This window comes from Sinohyriopsis cumingii, chromosome 7 (assembly GCF_028554795.1).
Source record: "Sinohyriopsis cumingii isolate HCF-2022 chromosome 7, ASM2855479v2, whole genome shotgun sequence".
Taxonomy (NCBI): domain Eukaryota; kingdom Metazoa; phylum Mollusca; class Bivalvia; order Unionida; family Unionidae; genus Sinohyriopsis; species Sinohyriopsis cumingii.
In genome coordinates this window covers 69,368,175-69,391,413 of record NC_142967.1, presented here as the reverse complement: position 1 = coordinate 69,391,413, position 23,239 = coordinate 69,368,175, and the positions used below count along the sequence as shown (strand labels likewise).

At 36.3% G+C, this 23,239-nt stretch overlaps 1 protein-coding gene across 7 annotated transcripts in view; it reads left to right on the top strand.

The window, feature by feature from the left end:
- The window catches only part of LOC149795468 (SMC5-SMC6 complex localization factor protein 2-like), a 115,634-nt gene extending 95,485 nt beyond the window's left edge, over positions 1-20,149 (top strand). For all 7 annotated transcript variants that reach the window (XM_089965258.1, XM_089965255.1, XM_089965254.1 and 4 more), the window contains 4 exons: positions 3,221-3,349; positions 5,366-5,449; positions 10,242-10,310; positions 16,034-20,149. In XM_089965258.1, coding sequence (XP_089821384.1) covers positions 3,221-3,349; positions 5,366-5,449; positions 10,242-10,310; positions 16,034-16,303 — 552 coding nt within the window. In that variant the 3' untranslated portion in view covers positions 16,304-20,149. The remainder of the gene's footprint in view (positions 1-3,220; positions 3,350-5,365; positions 5,450-10,241; positions 10,311-16,033) is intronic.
- Positions 20,150-23,239: the final 3,090 nt, after the last annotated feature.

Sequence of the window (23,239 nt, the reverse complement as noted above, 5' to 3'; positions counted from 1 at the left end):
TGCCCAAGTCATCAGACTAGATGACAACAAATGGTCCCTGACCCACATTTCACATGTTAGGTTTTTCACATTTATCTCATTGCCACTTAAATTTTTACATTGTGTTTACATAGTGTTATAACTGGAATCATCAAACTTGTTGAGAGGATGCACCTTGATGAGTACTGCATCACTAACACAAAAGTAAGTCACTGACTCATGTTTCACACATCAGTGACTTTTGATTGTGTTTTAACAGTTGATGATAGAAACATTATATTAGATGAAAATATGAATTTATTATTACCACACCCATGCAAGATAGGTCTGTGTGACCTACATTCCACAAAATACTGACTTAGGTTATATTTTTGCATTGAGCTCATGTACTCATAGGTTTTTTTGCATGCTATGTACATGCTGTTCTATCTAAAATCATGAAACTTGGTGAAGGGATGTGTCTTGACAAGATTTACTCATTGCAGAAGTTGGTAATTTTTACTTTTATTTAATGCTTAACTGATTTGGATTAAATTTTATATTTTATTTCTTAGGCACTGATTATGCTAGAATAATGAAATCTATGATAATAAGTACTTTTCTTTGTATCACACCCCAACAGTGAAAGAAAGTTATTGTGACCAATGTTTCATCTTTTATGGTTGTGAAGAACTTATGGGATGATCTGTTATCCATCACCTGTCATCTGTTTGGCCATCTGTTCGCAAAAGTTTGTTATCACTATTCCTGTGTGGAGGAATGCCATGAAATTTTAAATAATATTCATCACATGGTCAAGTTGGTCCTAGATAAAATTGGTCCTGTTTGCACATCCAATATGGCCTCCATGGCAGCCATCCTGAAAAGCCACGCTGACTCATACATGTAGTTCTCACTGAAAGACTTCTTTTGATGTTTAGTTGGTCCTAAATGAAAATTATGCCAATCTGACATCTAGTATGGCCTCCATGGCGCCATCTTTAGTTTTTTAAAATACTTATTCTCATGAATGGGTGGGCATATCACTGTGGGGTTTTTCTATCTACTTTTCCTAAATGGAAATAGTGCTGATCTGATGGCCAACAGTGGTCAGCTCAAACATCTTGTTATCACAACTCTTCCTAAACCAAAAGTCTTTTTGACTTGGTGTTTTCACCAGAAGACATCTCATGATGTCCAGTTGGTCTTGAATAAAAATGGTGCTGATTTGACGTCCAATATGGTAACCACACAGTGGCAATATGGAACATCTTGTTAACGCTACTTCTCCTGAATGGATGGTTGTATCAACATTTTGGTTTTCACTAAAAGACTTATGACGTCTGGTTGGTCTTAAATGAAAATGATGTCCAATATTGCCACCACAGCAGCCATCTTGACAATCTTGTTATTGTTCATACTGAATGGAAAGTCATATCTTGAAAATATTATCTCTACTCTAAAGAAATGGATGGCTGTATCTGCATGGGATTTTCACCAATATACTTCTTATGATACCTTGTTGGTTCAAAATGAAATTGGTACCAGTCATACATTCAATTTGACTGCCACAACAACTGTCTTCAAAATCTTGTTGTCAGTAGTCCTGCAGAATGGATGATCAGTATTACATGGGGCTTTCACCAAAACACTTCTAATGATGTTTGTTGTTGTTGTTCTAGGGTTTAACGCCATTTTTCAGCACAAGATAGGCCATATATGGCGGCCTGTATAACTGGTGGAGGAAGAACCCTGGAAAACCCAGGAAAGAACCACCGACCCACGAGAAGCTACTGGCAGGCTTTCCCACGTACCCACGCTAGCCGAGCCTTGGACTCGAACATATGCAGACAGAGGTGAGATGGCAGTGATCCAGAATGGTGAGCGCTTTAGACCACTTGGCCACTCGGGGCCCCTCTAATGTTTGCTTGTCCTAAATGAAAATAGTGCCAAGCTGACATCCAATATGTGTACCACAGCAGCTAATTTGAAAGTTTTGTTGTCATTGAATAATATCAGAGATGGTTTGAACATCAGAAATTTAAAAGGAAGAAATGGGCTTATCTTGAATTTACAAAATTCTTTTTGCTAAGTAGAGCATCAATCCCTTTGAGGGATTTGTATTTTAAGTTTTGTGTTCAGCCATTGAGTTTTGGCATGCTATATGCATATTATCAACCTTGAATCATGACAATGCATCAAAATAATTACTGCAACCCTATTTCAGAAAGATGTCTCTGTGACTATCTTTTATGCATCATTGATTTTGTTGGTATTTTGTGAACTATACATATTATTAAGTACACATTGTATATTGTGATAGATTATCCACATTAGGTTAACTATATATGGTACCTGTGAGTGATTTTTGGAATCAGATGAGTGGACTGCATTCATTTCACATGAGACCTCACCTTTAGTGGGTTGGTAATTAGTGGCTAGATAATTCATAATACATGACTGCTCCGTTGGCCTAGTGGTTAGAGTGTCTGCTTCGGAAGCGGGAGGTTGTGGATTTGAACCCCGGCCGAGTCATTCCAAAGACTTACAAAAATGGTACTAACAGCTGCCATGCTAGGCGCTCAGCATTAAAAGGTTAGTGTTAGGACTGATCGGCCTGGTGTCAGGATAATGTGACCGGGTGGGACATCATGATACATGTCTGCAGCATGATGTCCCAGTGCTAGACATCACTATAAACTGCCACACTGCAGACATCGTAGCAATATGACTGAAAAATTGTTAATGCTACATTAAAAATCCTAATCACACACACACATGTTAATAATACATGCAGTATGTTTCTAATACTGGCTGTCACTGAAGAGTTACTAAAACCATGTGGCCATCACCCAATAAAATCCAGATTATAGAGGTGGACAGATTTAGAAACCATGCTTCAACTTAATGTCTGTTTTATATCAACCTGTTATAGGACCATTACTTTGATATCATAGACAAGAATGCCCTTTTTTAAATTGTTTTATGTCTTTTATGCCATGTCTTAGTATATAGTATCTTTGTATGCCTGCACAATACCAACTGTATAGTGCTGATTAAAAGTTGAGTCATTAAATTATAAAGATAAAAAAATTGCAAAACCAACTTCAGGTAGATAAGAGGCCAACAGTTTGTTGTCCAAATCTCTATAATTTGATATTATGTCTGTATGATTATTAATGTTTTTGGTGGCTGCGTGAAACTACTGGAAGCTTCATAGAAGCAAGTTATGTAATAGTTTATTACTTTCTGGTTTCTGCAGTTAAAAGACCTGTTTTATTTCCTTGGCGAGCTCAGGAATTTGGCAAGCTGTGATTTCTACACTCTGTCAAGTGCAATATCTCTTCTGGACATGGCAGTGGGAAATACAACTGTCAAGGCAGCAGAAAAGGTAATATTCACAAAAGGACATATACTGCATTAGATTTTGTTAGTATTACTTGAAAATTATTCAAAGCAATTTACACTATTAAAAGTGTAACTGCTATATTTAGTATGTTAACCTTAATAATCCGACTAATTACCTGATGTTTTGATTAAATTGTATGTGGACTGTGAGCATGCACCATTTATTATAGACATCCTTCACAGTCAGAGAAGATCATAAACCTTTTTCTCATTATCAGATCAAGGTGTGTAGAGTTTTTCTCCCGGGAAAAATTAGACTTGAATTGGGAAAATTATTATACCAAGGGCTAAACGAGAGAGAGAGAGAGATGCATCCATCTATCAATCTATACATTCATACATGCATGCATGCATACATACATTCATACATACAGACTGACTGACCGAGCGACTGTATTTTTTAATAATTTCATGCTGGATGACAAGCCCATGCCTATTTCTCTTCAGTATATCTTGACAGAAGTTTATCATATACAATCACTTTGGTGTCTCCGTGTTCATTTCTACATCTGTCTACACCTTATATTATCCCTAGACACTAAAGATTTTAGCTAACCTGACTGTAAGGCCAAATGAGTTCTTGGTATGGACCTGCATCCATTGTGCATTGTGGCATGTATCATTTGCCTGTCAATAGTCAATATCTTAAGGATACAGATGGGATCAATGACATGAGATCTGTGTATATTCATGAGGTGATCTTGTGTCTGATTGACAGAGATAGTAATTTTGATTGGATTTTACACGGTAAATATACTTACATCAGATCTAAGATAAGTATGGTTGTAAGTGAGATACATGCATACTAATGAGTGATTTTTTCATCTGATTTGCTCATCCTGTCTGTACTGCAGCAACTGTTTCCTGTCAGTACTGTAGCAACTGTGTCCTGTCAGTTGCTACACTGCAGCAGCTGTTTCCTGTCAGTACTGTAGCAACTGTTTCCAATTATACTTTGGTCAAACTTAAAATAGTCTTATCATCAAGTGTGTCCGTGTGTTTGTCAATGTAGCTCAGTGATGAGGTACCAGTCTCTCAAAGATCACAGGTTTGAACCCTACTCAGACCAGTTTGGGTGAAAGGTTGTGATGTTTCACGGAGCAAGACTCTTTACTCACAGTGCCTCAGCACTAGTCATTAATATGCTGCTATGTCAGTACATGTCAATAAAATGGCATCATGAAGATAATGGATGGTTTTAATTATGAACAAGGTCGTCATATTTGGTATAAACTTGTGTCTGATTGATTGAGCTTGCTGTCACTCTGGAAACCAAATTTTGATCAGAATTTGCTCCAACTGGTAAATAAGCTTGTATCATTATCATCTTATACTGGTTCTGTAATGAGTGAGATCTGATGGGCTAAACTTGTTAGTGCTCTAGTTACTATATTTCTCATTTCTCATCAAATTTAAATAAAACTTAGTGAATGGGTTTATATCATCAAGATCTTGATAAATTCAGTTAATCTTTGAAGAGAATTTTAATAAGACATTAATAAAACAAAGGTCAAATTGACATAACATAAAAGTTTAAACTAATCTATGTAGGGTTATGGTCTGACAATACTAACTTAGCCAGCTAATGAAAAGGTCAAATGTTAAGTTTTTGTTAGCCAGTGGGCAATATTGGTGGACCTTTTGTTTTACTTCAGTACCATTTTATCCCACCTTTTGGATTTAAAATACAGCAAGGTAATGGCTTGACATACAGGCCATGACCAGCGTCATATTACATTTTAGCAGATATTTGCAAAACATATCTTTGGCTGATAATATAATAGGCTGATAATATAATACAAGCAATACTATACTTAATCCAAATTTACTTTGTATGCATCCATCCTGAGATGAATATTTCAGAAAATTCTATGATGAAGATGATGTCTGCATTTTAAATTCAGTTGTACAAACATAAACATCTTTCTATTTAAGTTCTTACGTTCAGTTGAGGACTATTAAACATGTAACAGGTAATTTTGGTATTTTCTTTCTGCAGGATGATCTGATAAATTTGACGGACCATATTAAACGTCTCACAGGAATGGTGAAGGACAATGTCAGAGCACTGGACAGCACCAGGGTAAGATACTGCTTAATCAGCAATAAGATTTGACTTGGATATTGCAATAATTTAGAGTTTAAGGCTTTTATAGTTTAACATCCAGATATCAACTACCTCACAGATCCAGTCCTCTAAAGTGAAAATATACTTTAACCACATCTTTCGGCTTGTATACCATTAAAATTGCTAAAACGTCTGCGTAATAAGACATATATTAGATGAAAATGACAGAGGTATTGATGCCAAATGGCATTATTTTGCTGGTTACAACTTTCACTTGTGTCTTAAAAACACCTTCCATTTTGTGTCTCTTTCTAATGCTTGAGAAATCCCTGGAGCTTTTTCATCACAAGGGGAGATTACTCTCACTGCTTTTTGGACTGTTGTTCTCATCATAGTTAAATATTTTGCAACTCAGTTGTCATATGAGAAGCTAAACAGTTCCATCAAAATTCTCAACTCTTAGGGTCATTAGTACTTTCAGAACATCTCATTACTGGACATTATTGCATATTATTTCAGATGAATGATTTGTTCTCAGTAACTTGATTATTTCTTAGTGTCCACTTTGCTGTAAGCCTAGTGTAATACTTGACTGACATGGTCTGTATTTATAGGTTACTGCATTTGTATGGGAAAATATGAACAAGTGTTTTCTGAGTAATACTGCACAACCTTGGGAGAGCAGTATTGATCCAGAAAAATGAATTCATATTTTCCCATATGGCATTGGCGATGGCAATGCAAATCAGCACTGAACCATTCCATCACCAGTCCCTTCTCCATTGTGACATTGTACAAGTCCCTTTCCCAGATACACTGTACCCATCTCAGCCTTTCAATGACAAAAAGCCAATGTTTGAACATTGCCAACAAGGCTGGACTCCAGCCTGATGCATTTTCACAAATTACCTGCTTCCACTGTCCATTCTTCACTACTGTTAAATCAGGTTTCTTTGTTGCTTCACACCTCTGAAATTAAAGATGTACTTTTACAAACCCCTTCTTCTGTACTCTGACAATGTCAAAGGAAGATTCACCCGTCCACATATCCACCAAAGAAATCTTCTGGCTTCTGTTCCCAGCATACACTCCTCTTCCACCTGCACCTTCATTTGTCACCAATATAATTCCCACATCCATCGTTGTTTTAACCCAGCCTGCCATCAAACAGCTAGAACAATCTGGTCAAGTCACTGACATCTAGCAGTGCTTTGAAAGGCAAATTCAGGACCCATCTTCAACCAGCCTTTTTTGGCCTTCAATAATCAGTTTTTCACAATAGAATTTTAACTGTTGACAGAGATGTTGCAGTCACAGGAATGTCAAAGCAATCTACCCTACCTTTGGATTGGAAATCTTTTGGTGACATGTAGGAGCTGGTTTGCACTGTCAGTTGTTGGTTACAAGCTCGATCTGGTTTTCTTAGCTATTTTTAAGAAAGCTTAGCATAGCCTACATCACACCATTGAAACCTTTGCTAACTGATACACCCAAGAGTCAGTCTTGTGCATGGATCATCTACTGTACTGGTAAGCTCACCACTCACTTTCCAATTCCATAGCCACTTCCATTAACCTCCATTACTTTTCGGATGAACCAAGTTTTCCAGAGCAAGAGACAACACTATGTAGGGAGAGGAGGATGAAATGTCTTTGTTTCTCTCCCTGTAGCCTTTTTTTCTGCAGAAAATGATACCATGCTTTGACATTGACTCTCTCATGTAGGAGAAAAAGGCAGTAGTTGCAACACACAAACACCAAGGTAAACCATATTCAGGTACCCAGTCTCAGGAAAGAGACTCAAAGATTCATCACTATCCATTCCTTCATATTCCTAATCACGTCTTCCGGGGGGAGGGGGGGCTGAGTGGTCTAAAGCGGTCTCCATTACGGATCACTGCCATCTCACCTCTGTCTGCGTGGGTTCGAGTCTCGGATTCGACTAATGTGGGTATGTGAGAAAGCTTGCCAGTAGCTTCTCGTGGGTCGGTGTTGTTTTTTCAGGGGGTTTTCCCAGGTTCTTCCTCCGCCTTTAATACTGGCCGCCATGTATGGCTTATCGTGTGCTAAAAAATGGCATTAAACCCTACAACAATGTCTTCCTGGGGACTGAAAGTATCAGTTCTGGGCTCTCCCTTCTAGTCTGGATCTTGTTGTTGTCCCAAGCCATTTATTCAGATATGTCACACTCCAAGACCACCTCCAGAACCAGGTAGCATTTTTTTTTACATGGACATAAAATCCCTTGTTTCCCTTTTATTTTACTTTGGATTTTCTTTTAACAAGGACAGAACCAATTGTATCACATACCAGATTTACACTCCCCTGGATGTGCAGTTCTATGTCAAATTTGTCTTTCTCAGGTCTGTGCCTTGACAATTGCACTTATGATGTATGTATTTGGAGAATCAAATATCATCATGTGAATTTCTTAGCCATTTGGTCTTCTCAGCATGGCCACAGATTATCCTACATGAGGCCCCAGCTGATGATTTTTTTTAGTGGCAGCTTAAACTTTTGGAACCAAATGATCAAAGTTTCAGATCACGTTAGACTTCCTGTCAGCAATTGGAAGGACCATAGTTTTTTTGGGTGATATTGAGGATGAGGAAGAAAGTCAAGTTTTTTGTCCTCTGAAATTGTCAAAATTGTTGAGATCTCAGGCCATAATTCATACAAATCAGTGACCCACGGAATTCACCAGCCTTGCATATGGAAAGCCACTTGCAAGTATTGTGTGTCATAGACTGGTACAGTACACACTTGGACATCTACAGCGCTGACATTTCAAGACTTTATGGGAATATGGTGGTAGTACACAAGGCAAACCTGCTCTTCTGTAAAGTCATAAAGTATGTGAGGTGACTTTTACACTTGTGATGTCATTGACTCTACACTTGGCATCTTTGGCAATTGTTTGCCTTGCCAAAAAGCAGAGAAAAAAGCATGCTTGGCAATTGTTTGCTTTGCCAAAAAAGGAGAGGAAAAAGCATGCATGGCAGTTGTTTGCCTTGCCAAAAAGGCATGCATGGCAATTGTTTGCCTTGCCAAAAAAAGCAGAGAAAAGCATGCATGGCAGTTGACTGCCTGAATAGCCAGAGTGATCAGTAGGGAAGCTCACCACACCATGGCAGATACCATTATGGCTTCCTCAAATCTTGATTGATTTAAACCATGTTTTTGCATTCTTTGTTGCTTAAACTGCATTACTCCTAGATTTTGTTATCATTACTCTTTGGCTTGCTGCTGCAGTTTGGGGGTTGTATAGGCGATATACAAAAAGCCGGCAATGCAAATGATGCCTCTGCAGCTCTCCTTGACAAATTGTCCCAATTTTCATCCCCAGTGTCTCTCTCACAAAGGAGGCAGATAGATTTCTGACATGTTAAGACAATGTGGTAGAATGAATATAGGTCACAAGAGGGTCAACTTTGACATGAATAGACCTAAATCACTCACCCTGTTTCTTTCTTTCACAAGTTTTGACTTGGCTTAACTCTGAGAAGTCTTAATCCTTTGTCAAAGCCTTTTTGGAGTTACCATCTTGCATCATCTGCTTTGTGATAGCACTAACCTTGATGTGCAGGGAGACTTACATGCCCTATCATTGAATGCGAACTATCTCCAGTTAGATCAGATGGTTCCATGATGTTAATCATGCAACCAAATTTCATAGATTAGAACTGGTTACTATCTGCAGACAATCAGAAGGTGGATATCCAAACTAAATTGAGAATGGCAGCTTAGTAAGACCCAATCTGTGCTCTAAATACTTTTCTGAAGCGCAGAGAAGATCCATGGGTCCCAAGGAATGTCTTTTACTGCCGTTAAGGTAAGGAAAAGAGGATATAACATTTCAAGCCCTGTCCTCATGGCTTAAGTCAGTAATACATACTCAGAATTATTTTAAGACCAGATATCTCACATGAGAATTTCTGCTATTGAGATTATAGCAGTCTTAGTGAATCTTAGCTATGATTCATCCTAAATCTAACAGAAGCCATTGGCTAACACGTAGAGTCGACCTTCTCAGATGTTTATATCTGATATCTAGCATCACAGAGATGTCCATTGAATTTGGTGCTTGTCATGTGACTATGGCCCAGATGACCTCTGAGGTCTGCTCAACTGTTTTATGGGCATAGTGCTTTTACTGGTCCAGGATTAGCCCAAGATTTTGTTTTGCTCAGTATGAAAGCAAAATTTTTGACAATTATGAATGCATACCCACTCACTAGTAAACCCTCCCACACCTCCCTGCAACATCCTTGTTGATATATTGCATAGCTTAAACTTGTGCCATGTACCGGGTGTTAAGTGAGATAATGGTAAAAGTTTCTTCCATTGTCTACATCATGTATAGAATGCAACATTTAACAGATTCTTTGGGAATAAATGGATCCTTGAGGTGGTGAAGCTTACATTGTTAATGTTAATGTGATTAGGTATGTATTCTAAGAAAAAGATAATTTATTACAATATTTACTGTTTCCTTCGTAAACCCAGTTGAATTTTGACCCAGAAATCTGGCCCTTATGCACAAGCCTGTTATGATTGATAATGTGTATTGAGAAACAACTTTTTGTTGGCAGAAGGGGTGGTCTCTCAAACTAGTTTTGCTGTAAAAAAAAATGTACACTATCCATTTTCTATCCATGGATAAATACTTCATCTGTCATAGTAGTGATAAATGAGAAACTTCAAATGGACTGGATGAATAAAGTCCTATAAGAAGAGACCTGGGTTGTATTTGGTACATTGTCATAGATAAGTAGCAGTTTTCACTTTAACTTTTACTAATTTTTCAGGTAAAGGACATGATGGTTAGAGTAACGAGTAAATGGGCCATATTCTTGCAGATCCATGGTCCTAAACAGGTAAATTATTTTTGTATTTCTGCATGGAAACTAGTTCCTAATAAACCAAATAGCAACAGTGACTTGAACAATTACTTGTATATGTACTTGTGATTACAACAAATGTTTACGTACATTGATTGTGCATTAGAAGTTTAGACTAGAATATGTTTTGTTGTACTGGCTATAGACCAGAAGATCTATAATTGGTACTCTAGAATTACCTGGAGGATTGTTACAAAGAGTTTCATGCACGCACGCACATACACACACACACACATATCAGCATGGGGCTTCACTACAATATTGTGATGACCTTTAGTTGGCCTTTACAGAAACTAGTGATGATCTGACTTTCATTATAGCCACCAAAGCAGCCATCTTGAAATCTTGTTATAAGTACTGTCTCTCTCTGAATGGAAAGTCATATTGACATGAGATTTTCATTTGAAGACTTATTATGATGTCAGAAAACTTGTTATTATGTCCAGCTAGTCCTGAACAAGATGGTGCTGATCTTTAGCCACCACCTTAAGCCATCTTGAAAATGCTAAAACTACTTTCCTAAATGAATGGACATATGAACATGTTATCACTAAAGGTTTCTTATGATGTCTTGCTGGTACTGAATGAAAATGATGCTGACATGCTCACCATACCAGTCTTGTCATTGCTACTCATCTTGAATAAAAAGTATTATTGCCTTTGGGTTTTCAACAGCAGACTTCTTATGGCATCTGGTTGGTCCTAAAATGAAAAGTTGTTGTTGTTGTTGGTTTTAATGCTGTTTTTCAGCACACGATAGGCTATGCATGGCGGCCAGTATTAATGGTGAAGGAAGAACCTGGGAAAACCCCGAGAAGAACCACCGATCCACGAGAAGCTACTGGCAAGCTTTCTCACATTGGCCGAATCCTGGACTCGAACCCACACAGACAGAGGTGAGATGGCAGTGATCCGTAACGGAGAGCACTTTAGACCACTCTGCCACTCGGGGCCCCTAGATGAAAAGTGTTATTGCCTTTGGGTTTTCAACAGCAGACTTCTTGTGGCATCTGGTTGGTCCTAAATTGAAAATGATGGTTCTTCTTGCATATCTTAAAAATCGTGTTATTGTTACTCCACCAGAATGGATGGTTGTGTCAGCATGGGAATTTTATTAAAAGATTTATGATTTTTGGTTGGTCCTAAATGAAAGTGGAGGATAAACTTGATAAACACATCACAGTTATTCTTGTAATAATTATAATGAATATGGTCCTCATTCATCTTGCATTTTATTTAACCCTTTACCTCATACAAGCGTCTTTGGATGCCTCTACTCCATTTGCTTGGAAGCGCCTTTTGACGCCTCTGCAAGATTCGCATAGAAGCGCCTTTTGACGCCTGCTGTAAACATCAGCCATTTTGAGATAGTTTTCATAGCGCCACCTTCGGGGAAAACCCCCCTATTACGTACTACATTCATTTCTTCTGCGAATGACAATTGGTGGCGCTATACAGTTTCGCATTTTGCATAGGGTTAGGAATTTAAAGAAAAAGAATGTCCCCGGCTTTCCTCACTGGTTATACTGGCTATTTAAAAAAGACCTTGTATATCTTAGGTATAATGCAAAGAACCTTTAATTCCCTTTATTTTGGTGTATGATTGATGGGTGTACTATGGGTTATAGAGTATACAGCTTGGCCTTACTTCAAATGTGCACCTTTCAAAAAAGTGCTAGCTCTACTTGGTCATTTTCACTTCCTGAACTTCAGAGGTCAATTGTATGAAAAAGAGCCGATAACTTTTTTTACATTTTATATATTTGGTAATTCATTCATTGCACTTTCAGAAGCTGGTATTGTCTAGTCTGGCAAAATTCATATTCCCTATTTTAATAGCTGCTATGTATAGTGTACTTTAGACTAATTCAGACTGATTTTTTAACACAAGGGAGCAGTCATTTTAGTTAGCAGTGTGCTTAAATCATGTAAAATTTCCAAAAGTACAATATCCAAAAGAAATATCATCCACATTACATTAATGTAGCATAGAGGTATGCAAACATTCTCTCCACTGTGCATGTTTTAAATGCGAACTACTTCACCTTACATACGTCACTCTCTCAAAAGTACATATTATCTGGTGAGCGCCACCATTACGTCAGATCACGTCGCTATTCATGCACTGGTCGATATCTGCTATTTAAAGTAACTGGGTCATAATCTCCACTCTCCAAAATGGCAGCCGCGGATTTCATTCAGTACGTACGAAGTTTTCACAATTAGAATAACAACCACGAAAGATTCAATAAATTAGGTAAGGGCTCTGATATTAATGCAGGCAGCAATTAGTTTTTATAAATTATCAAATTCAGATGACTTAGTGATATAGACGCACACGAAAACCTTGTAAATTTCGAGTATCAGAAATGGCAGCTACGGTTGGTCACGCGGCCTCATTGACATGACGGTGAATGAGTTCTCTCAAGATTTCGAAGCACATAAAAAATTCTTCTGTGGAAAATAATTACACAGCTATAACAATCGGACATTACTCTTAAATTTTTCCACATATAATATATGTGTACCAAAAATGTAAAATGGTTAAAATTGTTGTTAAACATAACATACACTAAATTGCTTAACAGTTCACAGGCAGGATTTCATTCAGTACTTACGAAGTTTTCACGAGTAGAATCTCAACCACGAAAGATTCAGTAACTTTGGTAAAGGCTATGATATTTATGTAAGCAGCAATTAGTTTTTATTGATTATCAAATTCAGATGACTTAGTGATGTAGACGCAGACGAAAAACGTAAATTTCGAGTATGGGAAATGGCAGCTACGGTCGGTTACGCAGCCTCACTGACATGACGGTGAATGAGTTCTCTCTCGATTTTAAAGCACATTAAATATTCTTCTGTGAAAAATAATTACACAGCTATAACAATCAGACTTTACTCTTCAATTTTTCCACATATAATAGATGTCTACCTTAAACGTAAAATGGTTAAAACTGCTGTTAAACGTAACACCACTACATTGCTTAACAATTCACAGGCATGCCTATGTGGATGCGGTCTGCTAGGTAACAGGTGTTCTATTTATAGCGTGCTGCACTTTGTCACTATGCTCTATGAGGTAAAGGGTTAAATGTATGTACTTATAAGTTTGGTTCAACAGCAAATTGCAGAGACCCAGTTATGTCATTGCATAATGCATTCACATTTTTGGGTCTGTCTAGTTTTTGTTAAAAGTAATCTGCAGAACAAACCATATAGACCCTGATCTACTTGGAAATCTAGTCCAGTTCTGTGTTGTTTGTAGTCTGTTTTTTTTTCACATTCCTTATCAATTTTGGCTTCAGAAGTTTAAATATGACACAGAATGCTTTCTGGCCTAATAAAGAAAAATAAAAAGAATGGCTGTAGATTAACTACAATGCTTGTTATGCTTCAGAAGCATTTCACTTCTCTATAGCAATGTCATAGATATCACTTCTGTCAATATCAATGTCATGGAAATCACTTCTGTCAATAGCATTGTCATGGATATCACTTCTGTCAATAGCAATGTCATGGATATCACTTCTCTATAGCATTGTTATGGATATCACTTCTGTCAGTGTGAGTATAGCTAATACAGTTGTACACCGGTATTGATATTGTCAGTAACAATGTCAGTAGAGGTATACACAGGTATTGATAATGTCAGTCTAGCTAATATACAGGTATTGCTTATGTTAATAACAATGTAAGTATAGTTAATACACAGGTATTGTTTATGTCAGTACAGGTAATACACAGGTATTATGTTAGTAAAAAATGTCAGTAACAATGTTAGTAAAGGTAATTAATATACCTGTATTATATCAGTAACAGTGTCAGTATAGATAGTACACAGGTATAGTTTATGTCACTAACAGTATCAGTTTAGATAGCACACAGGTATTGATTATGTCAGTAACCATGTCATTAAAGGTAATTAATATACCTGTATTATGTCAATAACAATGTCGGGATAGATAATACACAGGTATTGATTATGTCAGTATCATTGTAAGTAACGGTAATTAATATACCTGCATTATGTCAGTAACAATGTCGGGATAGATAATACACAGGTATTGATTATGCCAGTATCATTGTAAGTAAAGGTAATTAATATACCTGTATTATGTCAGTAACAGTGTTGGGATAGATAATACACAGGTATTGATTATGTCAGTAACATTGTCAGCATTAAGATCTTGTTTTAAAGTGCTGAGAGTGTACCATGTTTAGCAGTCTATCATTGAAACTTATGTGTGCCAAGCAAACCTTTTCCAACACACCAACAAACACATAATGATTTCCAAACTGTTTGAACTGCTGCAGGACATTTTACCACTGACCACCTCATGTGAATTTCTTTAATACAATTTTGGTTTAAACTTTTGATTAAAGCAGTGTTTTTCTCCAAGTTCTGATGTCAATCAATATTTAGTACCAAAATATTTCTTTATATATTGTGGGTTTCAGTAAAATTATGTGTAGGGTTTTTCCCTTTCAAATTTAGATTGAGTTTTGATTCTGTTTCCATTAAAAGTTTTTTTTTATGGCCTAATGTGCAACCAGTAGTTTACTCAGTACCAAGATATTATCTGCTTTACATTATACCTCAGTAACAAATTAATAATTTCTTCTCTTAAATTACAATTCCTTTTTACTTCATATTTGCATCTCAATAACTACTGATTTTGTGTTTTAATTAGTTCATATCACAGTACAGTGGATGCATAACAATTTACAGATAACCACACTTTATATGAGTGGAATCAGTGGCTTAAAGCTCTTGTAACTAATGGCTTAAAATAACGACCACTATTCAATCAAGATGAAAAATATTATCGTGATCCCTTTGACAAGTCACTAATTGCCTCCCTTAGCGAATTGTCAAACAATTGTTTGGGTACCAATCAGTTTGTTACACCAGTGTTAAATTAAACTGTAAATGTCAGCAACGTACACAAAAAACAAGCAGCTCCTTATTATTCATACAGGGAAAAATAAGTGCTAATTGTAAGTGCTACAATTGTAAGTGTTAATCGTGTGCTTCACTTTGTACCCGACGCCTTGTATGCAAGTATGGAGACAATCAAGTGAGGGAGACAAATGATGCCTCAGCAGGAAGGTGTCTATAAGTTAAGAGTGTAATTCAGTAAATTGATAATAAATTTGCTACGGATCATTACTCCTGTTATTTACAGATTAATTAGGTCAGTGCACTAAATCTTTTTATTTTGGCTGGAACAGGGGGACAAGTTCAATGTGCAAACTCAGAATATTTGAGGGGTCTGATATAGAACTGGATTGAAATCAGGTTATCTAATATTTGGAACACTAAGATGTGTTTCCCTGTATTTACAGAGCATTATTTTCCCTGTATTTACAGAGCAGTATTTTCCCTGTATTGTCAGAGCATTATTTTCCCTGTATTTACAGGGCAGTATTTTCCCTGTATTTACAGAGCAGTATTTTCCCTGTATTTACAGAGCAGTATTTTCCCTGTATCTACAGAGCAGTATTTTCCCTGTATCTACAGAGCAGTATTTTCCCCATAGCTACAGAGCAGTATTTTCCCCGTATCTACAGAGCAGTATTTTCCCCGTAGCTACAGAGCAGTATTTTCCCTGTATCTACAGAGCAATATTTTCCCAGTATCTACATAGCAGTATTTTCCCTGTATTTACAGAGCAGTATTTTCCCTGTATTTACAGAGCAGTATTTTTGCCTGGACACGACCAAAGGATAGTCCCAAGATGACCATTGAGAAGATCCAAACAACATGCATCTCCTCAGATGAAGAGTCAGATGATAATGATTCGGGGGAAGCTGAACAGGTCAAAGGTCATAAGACAAATGAAAAGGATGACATATTCCAGATGGATGATTCCGAAATGGAGAATCATATGAAGTTAGAAAGACATGATACCAGTGATGAGGATCTTGTTGATGATGATGATGATGGAGATCTACCAGAACTGTGAAACTAATGTTCACTGGTGTTTAAGGAGCATCCTAGGGATAGATTAAGGATTAAAGATCAAGGTCACATAGTGGATTAATTTTAGCTTTTGCCTAAATCATTGAGGATTGTGACAAATCAGTTTGACCCCAAGATATTCCTATCTGTGGTATGATTAGAAGTTTATTATGTAACACTCATTTTATGGTATATCATACCTTTAAGGATTTAGCATCATTTCCATGCATGCCATAGCATATTATGGTGGGCAGTAAAGTACTGCATATACTTATTTACAAGTCAAGTCCAACTGCAAACTGCATTGGCCCTTATCTACCATCACATATTGCACTGCTGGCAAATCTGCTTCTCTACAGTTTGTTAGGATTTAATCAGTACAAGAAACAACATAGATCCTGTTACTAGCCATGGATTTCAACATGAAAGGCAGCAATCTCTTACGTCATTTGTACATATTGTATATTTTGTACAGAGTTGACATTCATATTTTTATGTCACACAGTTAAATTGAACAAAATTATTTTGATCGAGCAGTAGAATTGGAGCATTTGCGAGATAGACTTTGAAAAACTGCATTTTAGTGTGGATAAGTTTTTGTCACATTGTGACATGTTAGAAGGACTTCAATGGTAATTGGTAGTCGTGAATGAAGTAACATCTATGTCATGTTCAATTCTAGTAACTTGTATGGCATGTTCATTAAAATAATGATTTGCACTCTTTGTACAGTCTTTGTTGGATTGTGTTCATGTATGGTGGACAGATTTGTAAAATGTATTTTATATTGAAGAAATAAACGTACACTTCAAGACGTTATCCATGTTCATTGCCTGTTATGAAGTGACATTTCAGTAATTACAGATGTACTTATGGATAATACAATTTTAAGTTCATTCATAGCTTTTCAAGCTTTATTAAAATGAAATTTGATTCAGTAATCATTGAGACAGTATTTTAGTTTGCTGCTAAGAATAATCTTATGATGATACACATTTCTTGTGTTTTGATAATGTATTTATCACAATGAAGTTATCTTGTTTATATCTAGTGGGTCCTAAATGAAAATGGTGTCAGTCTGAAATCCAGTGAAGCTATCCAATCTGTCATCCAATATGGTTACCACAAATCTTTTATTGCTATGCCTCCTGAAGGAAAGTCATATTGAAATGGTGTCTTCACCAGAAGACTTCTTATGATGTCTAGTCCTAAATGAAAATGGTGCCAGTCTGACTGCCAATATGGCCACCACAATGGCCATCTTGAAAATCTTATCACTGTTTCTAGATGGCTGGCCATATCAACATTGTGCTTTTGCCAGAAGACTTTTAATGATGCCAAGTTGGTCCTAATTGGAAATGGTGTGAATTTGATATTCAGTATGGCCACCATGGCAGCCATCTTGAAAATCTCATTATTTTTACTCTTCCAAATTGCACAACATGGAGTTTTCATCAATAACTTCATATAATGTAATGTTGATCCAAAATTAAAATGGTGCTGATCTGACATGCAATATGGCCAACATATTTAAAATCTTGTTATTGTTACCCCTCAAATGGAGGTTCATTTTGACATTGGAGTTTCATCAGAAGAGTTCTTACGGAATCTAGTTGATCCTAAATGAAAACTGACCCTCAATATGGCAACCATGGTGGCCATCTTGAAAGTATTACCTCAACTTCTTTCAAAGAATGACTATATCAACATGGCGTTTTCACTGTTGAACTGTTCATCATACCTAGTTGGTCTTAAATGTCACTGATGCCAGTCATACATTAAATATTGCTGCCATGATTGCCATCTCAAAAATCTCGCTGTCACTACTCCCTTTGAATGTAGGATCTTATTGTCACGGGGTTTTCACCAAACACTTCTTATAATGTGTACTTAAAATTAAAAGAAAATGGTGCCAACAGGTCCATCACAGCAACTAATTTGGAAATCTTGTAATTGTTTAAGAATACCGAAGACGATTTCAAAACTCGGGAAGAAATGATCTTGTCTTGAATTTTTGGAAATTCTTTTTGTCCAGTAGAGCGTAAGTCTCTTTGAGCGACTTGTGTCTTACATACTAACCAATGTGTCAGTTTTTCACATTATAGGATGCATAAAATGCAGCACTCTTGCTATGGCATCATAATTTGGAACATTTGGGTTGAAAGCTACACTTTAGATCAAACATGTTAAATTGTGGAATTGTCTTGCCTCAAAAAATATAAGTGAAACATTTTTATTCATTTTAAATTCAGTCCTATCTTACTTGTAGTCATATATAAAGTCAAGTGAAGGCTTAACCAAATAGTTTGTATGCTGGGGATTAGACAAGGTTGTGTGTTGAGTCCACTGTTGTTTTCTTTGTTTATTGATGATTTGATTAGGTTACTGAGAGAAAATTATAGTTGAGGTATTTTTATTTCAGATAATGTTTCTGATCTTATAGTATTATTTGCTGATGATGTAGCTAATTGAGCCAATACAGTGATAGCATTGCAACAACAGATGCACTGTCTGCGTGCATTCAAGTCTCAGATTCAGCCAATGTGGGTATGTGAGAAAGCTTGCCAGTAGCTTCTGGTGGGTTGGTGGTTCTTTCCGGGGGTTTTCCCAGGTTCTTCCTCCACCATTAAAACTGGTCGCCATGTATAGCCTATCGTGTGCTGAAAAATGGTATTAAACCCAACAACAACAACAGATGCACATAATAAAATGCTTTTGTCATACAACTGGAATAGTAGTAACTTGGATAAAAATAATAGTTTTGCAATGGAGGACCTTTAAGGAATTGCGAAAGTGGTTTCTAATTGAGGAATAAGTAATAAAAATTGGTAGTTTTATTTTATAAGTATATGGGTCTTGTGTTTACGCCCAAATTATCCTGGAATAAGATAAAGAAACAATAATAACTCATAGTATCAGATCTTTTGTGGCTCTTTTTTATCACCAAAGGAAATTCGGGTACTTTAGTTGTGTAGATGCCTCAATAATAGTTTATACTATAACGGTGAAACCTATATTATTGTTCTGAAACTTAGGGACACGTGTCTTCAGTATGTATTGAAGGTGTACATAGACCTTTCTGCAACCAATATCTAGGTATCTCATGTAAAGTGAATAATTATGTTGCCCTTGGAGAATGTGGCACACTACTGTTGTGTATTATGTATTACTTTAGGTTTGCTAAATATAGTGTAAATTGTCACATATGAATAGAAGCAGATTTCCAGCAGAATGATACAAAATGCTTTGTCAAAACAAAATCCTTTTCTTATTCAGCGAGTTGCATTATTTACATGGTATTTGCTGCATCTACAAGAAAATACATACAATATTTAATATAAACAAAACATTTATATTTGCGCTTCAGGTGATAAATTTTGTCTTTGTAGATATTATGGTGGCCTGGATTAAAAAATATTGAATCTTGAAAAACCTTTCTTCCTAGCTGCAAGAGTTTGAAAAACAAAATTCTTATAAATCTAGGTGCAATATTGCAAACTCCATATGTTTGCATCATATACAAAATGATTTCAATTTAAATATTGTTATGTTTTCATGCCACTGTTCCCATCTAGAAATGCATATATAGAATATGGTATGTGCTGCATTTATCTGTTTCATTATATTTTTCATTACACATTACAAGTATCTGGATTTGGATTTTAATAATTCGAAAATATTAATGTAAGTATTACTTGCCACAGAGTAAAGTGCCCACCAATGTTGTTTACCCTTGGGTTTGTACTAGCAAGTTTATTGCTTCCATGTTTGTACAAGTCCGAACAATTTGTATTTGTGTTTGTGTTTTCTGTACACTGTGTTTGATACAATAAAATTCTGATTTGATTTATACTTGCGTTTTTCCAGTTCTAATTCCCAAGTAATATTTCATTAGTTATCTGCTAATGCAAAGTCCTTAGCTTGTAATGGCAGTACTTAGTTTTCCCAACCCTTTGATCCAGCCACAGATTTCATACTTGTTCCATGCCATGTAATCCTATATTCAGTTAACAAATTATCAGAACTTCTGTGATTTTGCTGCACATTTGGCAGTTGCAGCATATGTTTTAATATTTTTCACAGATTGTATGCTCAATAGGGCCAAATTGTGCCATTGTTTTAATTTATTTTTGAGTTTCCTGCAGTAAAAAGAAACCAAGTTTTGCTTCCCTTGGTCAGCTTACTTTCTTTATAAAAATGCTGGCATACTAAAAAGAATCCAAAAGACAGTTGCCAGGGGTGGCTTGTTTTGTAAATAAAATAAACATTATATCTGATAGCATAAGTTGTAACAATAGGTTTATTTTTCTCTACCAGATTTATTTAGTCACCGTGCAAGCTTTTATTGTTTGCCACCTTGTTATCATAATTGATACAAACAGGCATTGATGTCTGCAGAATATAATGGCATACACTGTAATAATTGTCTTTAAGAATATTTTTGTAACCAGTGCAAGCAAACATTATTGTCATCTGCACTCACAGTAAATGTATATAATGAATTTTATTTGTGAAATATAGTTACACTGTTAACCTTGAACTAATACACTTGGTTATTTTGCATCATGCTCTGTGTCATGCATAAATTGAAGTAACCAGTGATTTCTTGGTCGCTCTCTCATGTTTGAGATGGCAACCAAACACAATTCATTTATACATCTTTATGTCAATGAGCAATATGTCAATTTTTTTCCAGACAAAAGTGATGTACACAATACATTTATTTGTTACATCACAGGACAATACAGATTTTCAACAGTGGACACACGTTTTTATTTGCTAATGAAGGACAAAAAAAATAAAAAATAAATGAAAAGAATAAAAGGTATGGGGAGGGTGGAGGTAACTTCCATACAATTTGTTTTGTTCCCTTAAGTCTTGGGGACACATAATATAGGTAAAAAAGGTTTAATTATATTATGGGACAGGAAAAAATTCATTTATCTTCTCCCAAGATGTATGGTAAATATAACATTGTATTATGGTAAATTGCATGTTGGTAGTCAGTAGCCAAAATTAACTATTAAAAATGTACATGGAGAATTCTCCTGTATAATTAAAGATAATGCAAATTACTTTCATGTGGCAAAGCAGTCATAAAATATGAGTTTAAAAAATAAATCAATTCAAGAAGTCTGAGATGTTTTCAGTTGTTCCATGTATAGAAAATTCATGAAGAGCACTATTGTTAAAAGATGGTGATTAATGCAATCAATTGGTGTTATTATAAATGCCATGGTGTAAAAAAATTTAAATTGGTAGATTTACAGTGGTGGTAAGCATGAAAATCAGTGTTGTTGACAAGTTTCATAGCTGTAGATAACAAACAAACAAAAACACAATAAGTAAATTTGCAATATGGTAAGATTAAGATCGAGTACGTCATAATAAGCTGAAACTAGTTTACCCACACACACTATTAAATGTTTAAAATGTTCCTTGGGACATGCATTAGTCCACGTCTTTCAAAAAATGTAACCAGTACATGTAAATGTTTCCACAACACCAAATCAAATTAGTTGTCTTGTCCTTGTCTGCAAAGTTTATGCAAGACACAGACATCTCTTGTCTGATGTTGTCATTGTGTTTGTAATAGGAAGCACTCTTGTGGGTTTTTTTTTATTTAGCTCTGTTTCTCAATACTGTTGTTTATACAGTATTTAAACTAAATGGATGTTTTCATCTAACATTGAAAGGGGTATTACAAATGCCAAATACAGGTCAAATGATCTACTTTGTATTCTCCAGTAAATACATACTTTCAATTAGCTCAGTTTCTCTGACATAATTCTATGTACAACCATGAAACCAAATGGGTGTATTCATATTGGAGGGTACTACTCCATACAGGCCATGGTAATACCATACCAAATGAATGACTGAGCAACAAATTGCCAAGGTCATACCATACCAAATGAATGTCTGAGCAAGAATTGCCAAGGTCATACCATACCAAATGAATGTCTGAGCAAGAATTGCCAAGGTCATACCATACCAAATGAATGTCTGAGCAAGAATTGCCAAGGTCATACCACACCAAATGAATGACTGAGCAACAATTGCCATGGTAGTACCATACCAAATGAATGTTAGCCACAATTGCCATGGTAATAACATAACGAATATATTATTATATTATCATGTGCAATGCATGCATCATTAGCAAGGTACAGAGCTTGCATTCCACTAGGGAACTTTGTCAGTGGACATTTGTTCACAGTGTGTGACATGGAATGTTGAGCTTCACACCAACAGGAGGTGTCAGTGGCCTGGCCCCATAAGACAAGGTTGACTGTACAACAACCCTGTCATGTCCGAAAGCGGTTCAGCATGGTCCACAGATGATGTGGAAGGTTGAAACCAGGAGGGCAGACAGATGGCTCAGCTACGAGGTAGTGGTTTACAACATCTGTTAATAATAATAATAATAATAATAAAGACTTTATTTAAAGAAGGTAACTCAATTAGCTACAGAACTAATCTACCTTGAGGACTTCTATCTGTTACGTACAATATATACAGTATATATACAACATGATGTGAAGAATCTTGAAAACCACTTGACACTCCATGCCAAAATAGTTCGGGCAACGAATCTAACCAGACTGGGTGTCTCGAAGTCAAGCGGACTGCTGGATGTGAGATGATGTCCATGTACAGTGGAAGTTTCTTACTGGCATAGACTATATCCAACACTTTTGTGGTTGCTTCCTAGAGACAGCAGATGTGGGGGAGGAACGTTGCTGAGTACCGGAAGCCATGTCATGCTCCCCATCAGTACACAATCAAGGCTCCTCCCAAGGCTGTGGAAACAAAGGATCCAACATGCAAACTGAATTCAGCAAGGAATCCCGGTTATGTGCCACTACCAAGAGCAGCCCCTGATGTGACAACATCCTCTGACTTTAAAGCCATTGGACTTGCCCTACAAGTTTTACAA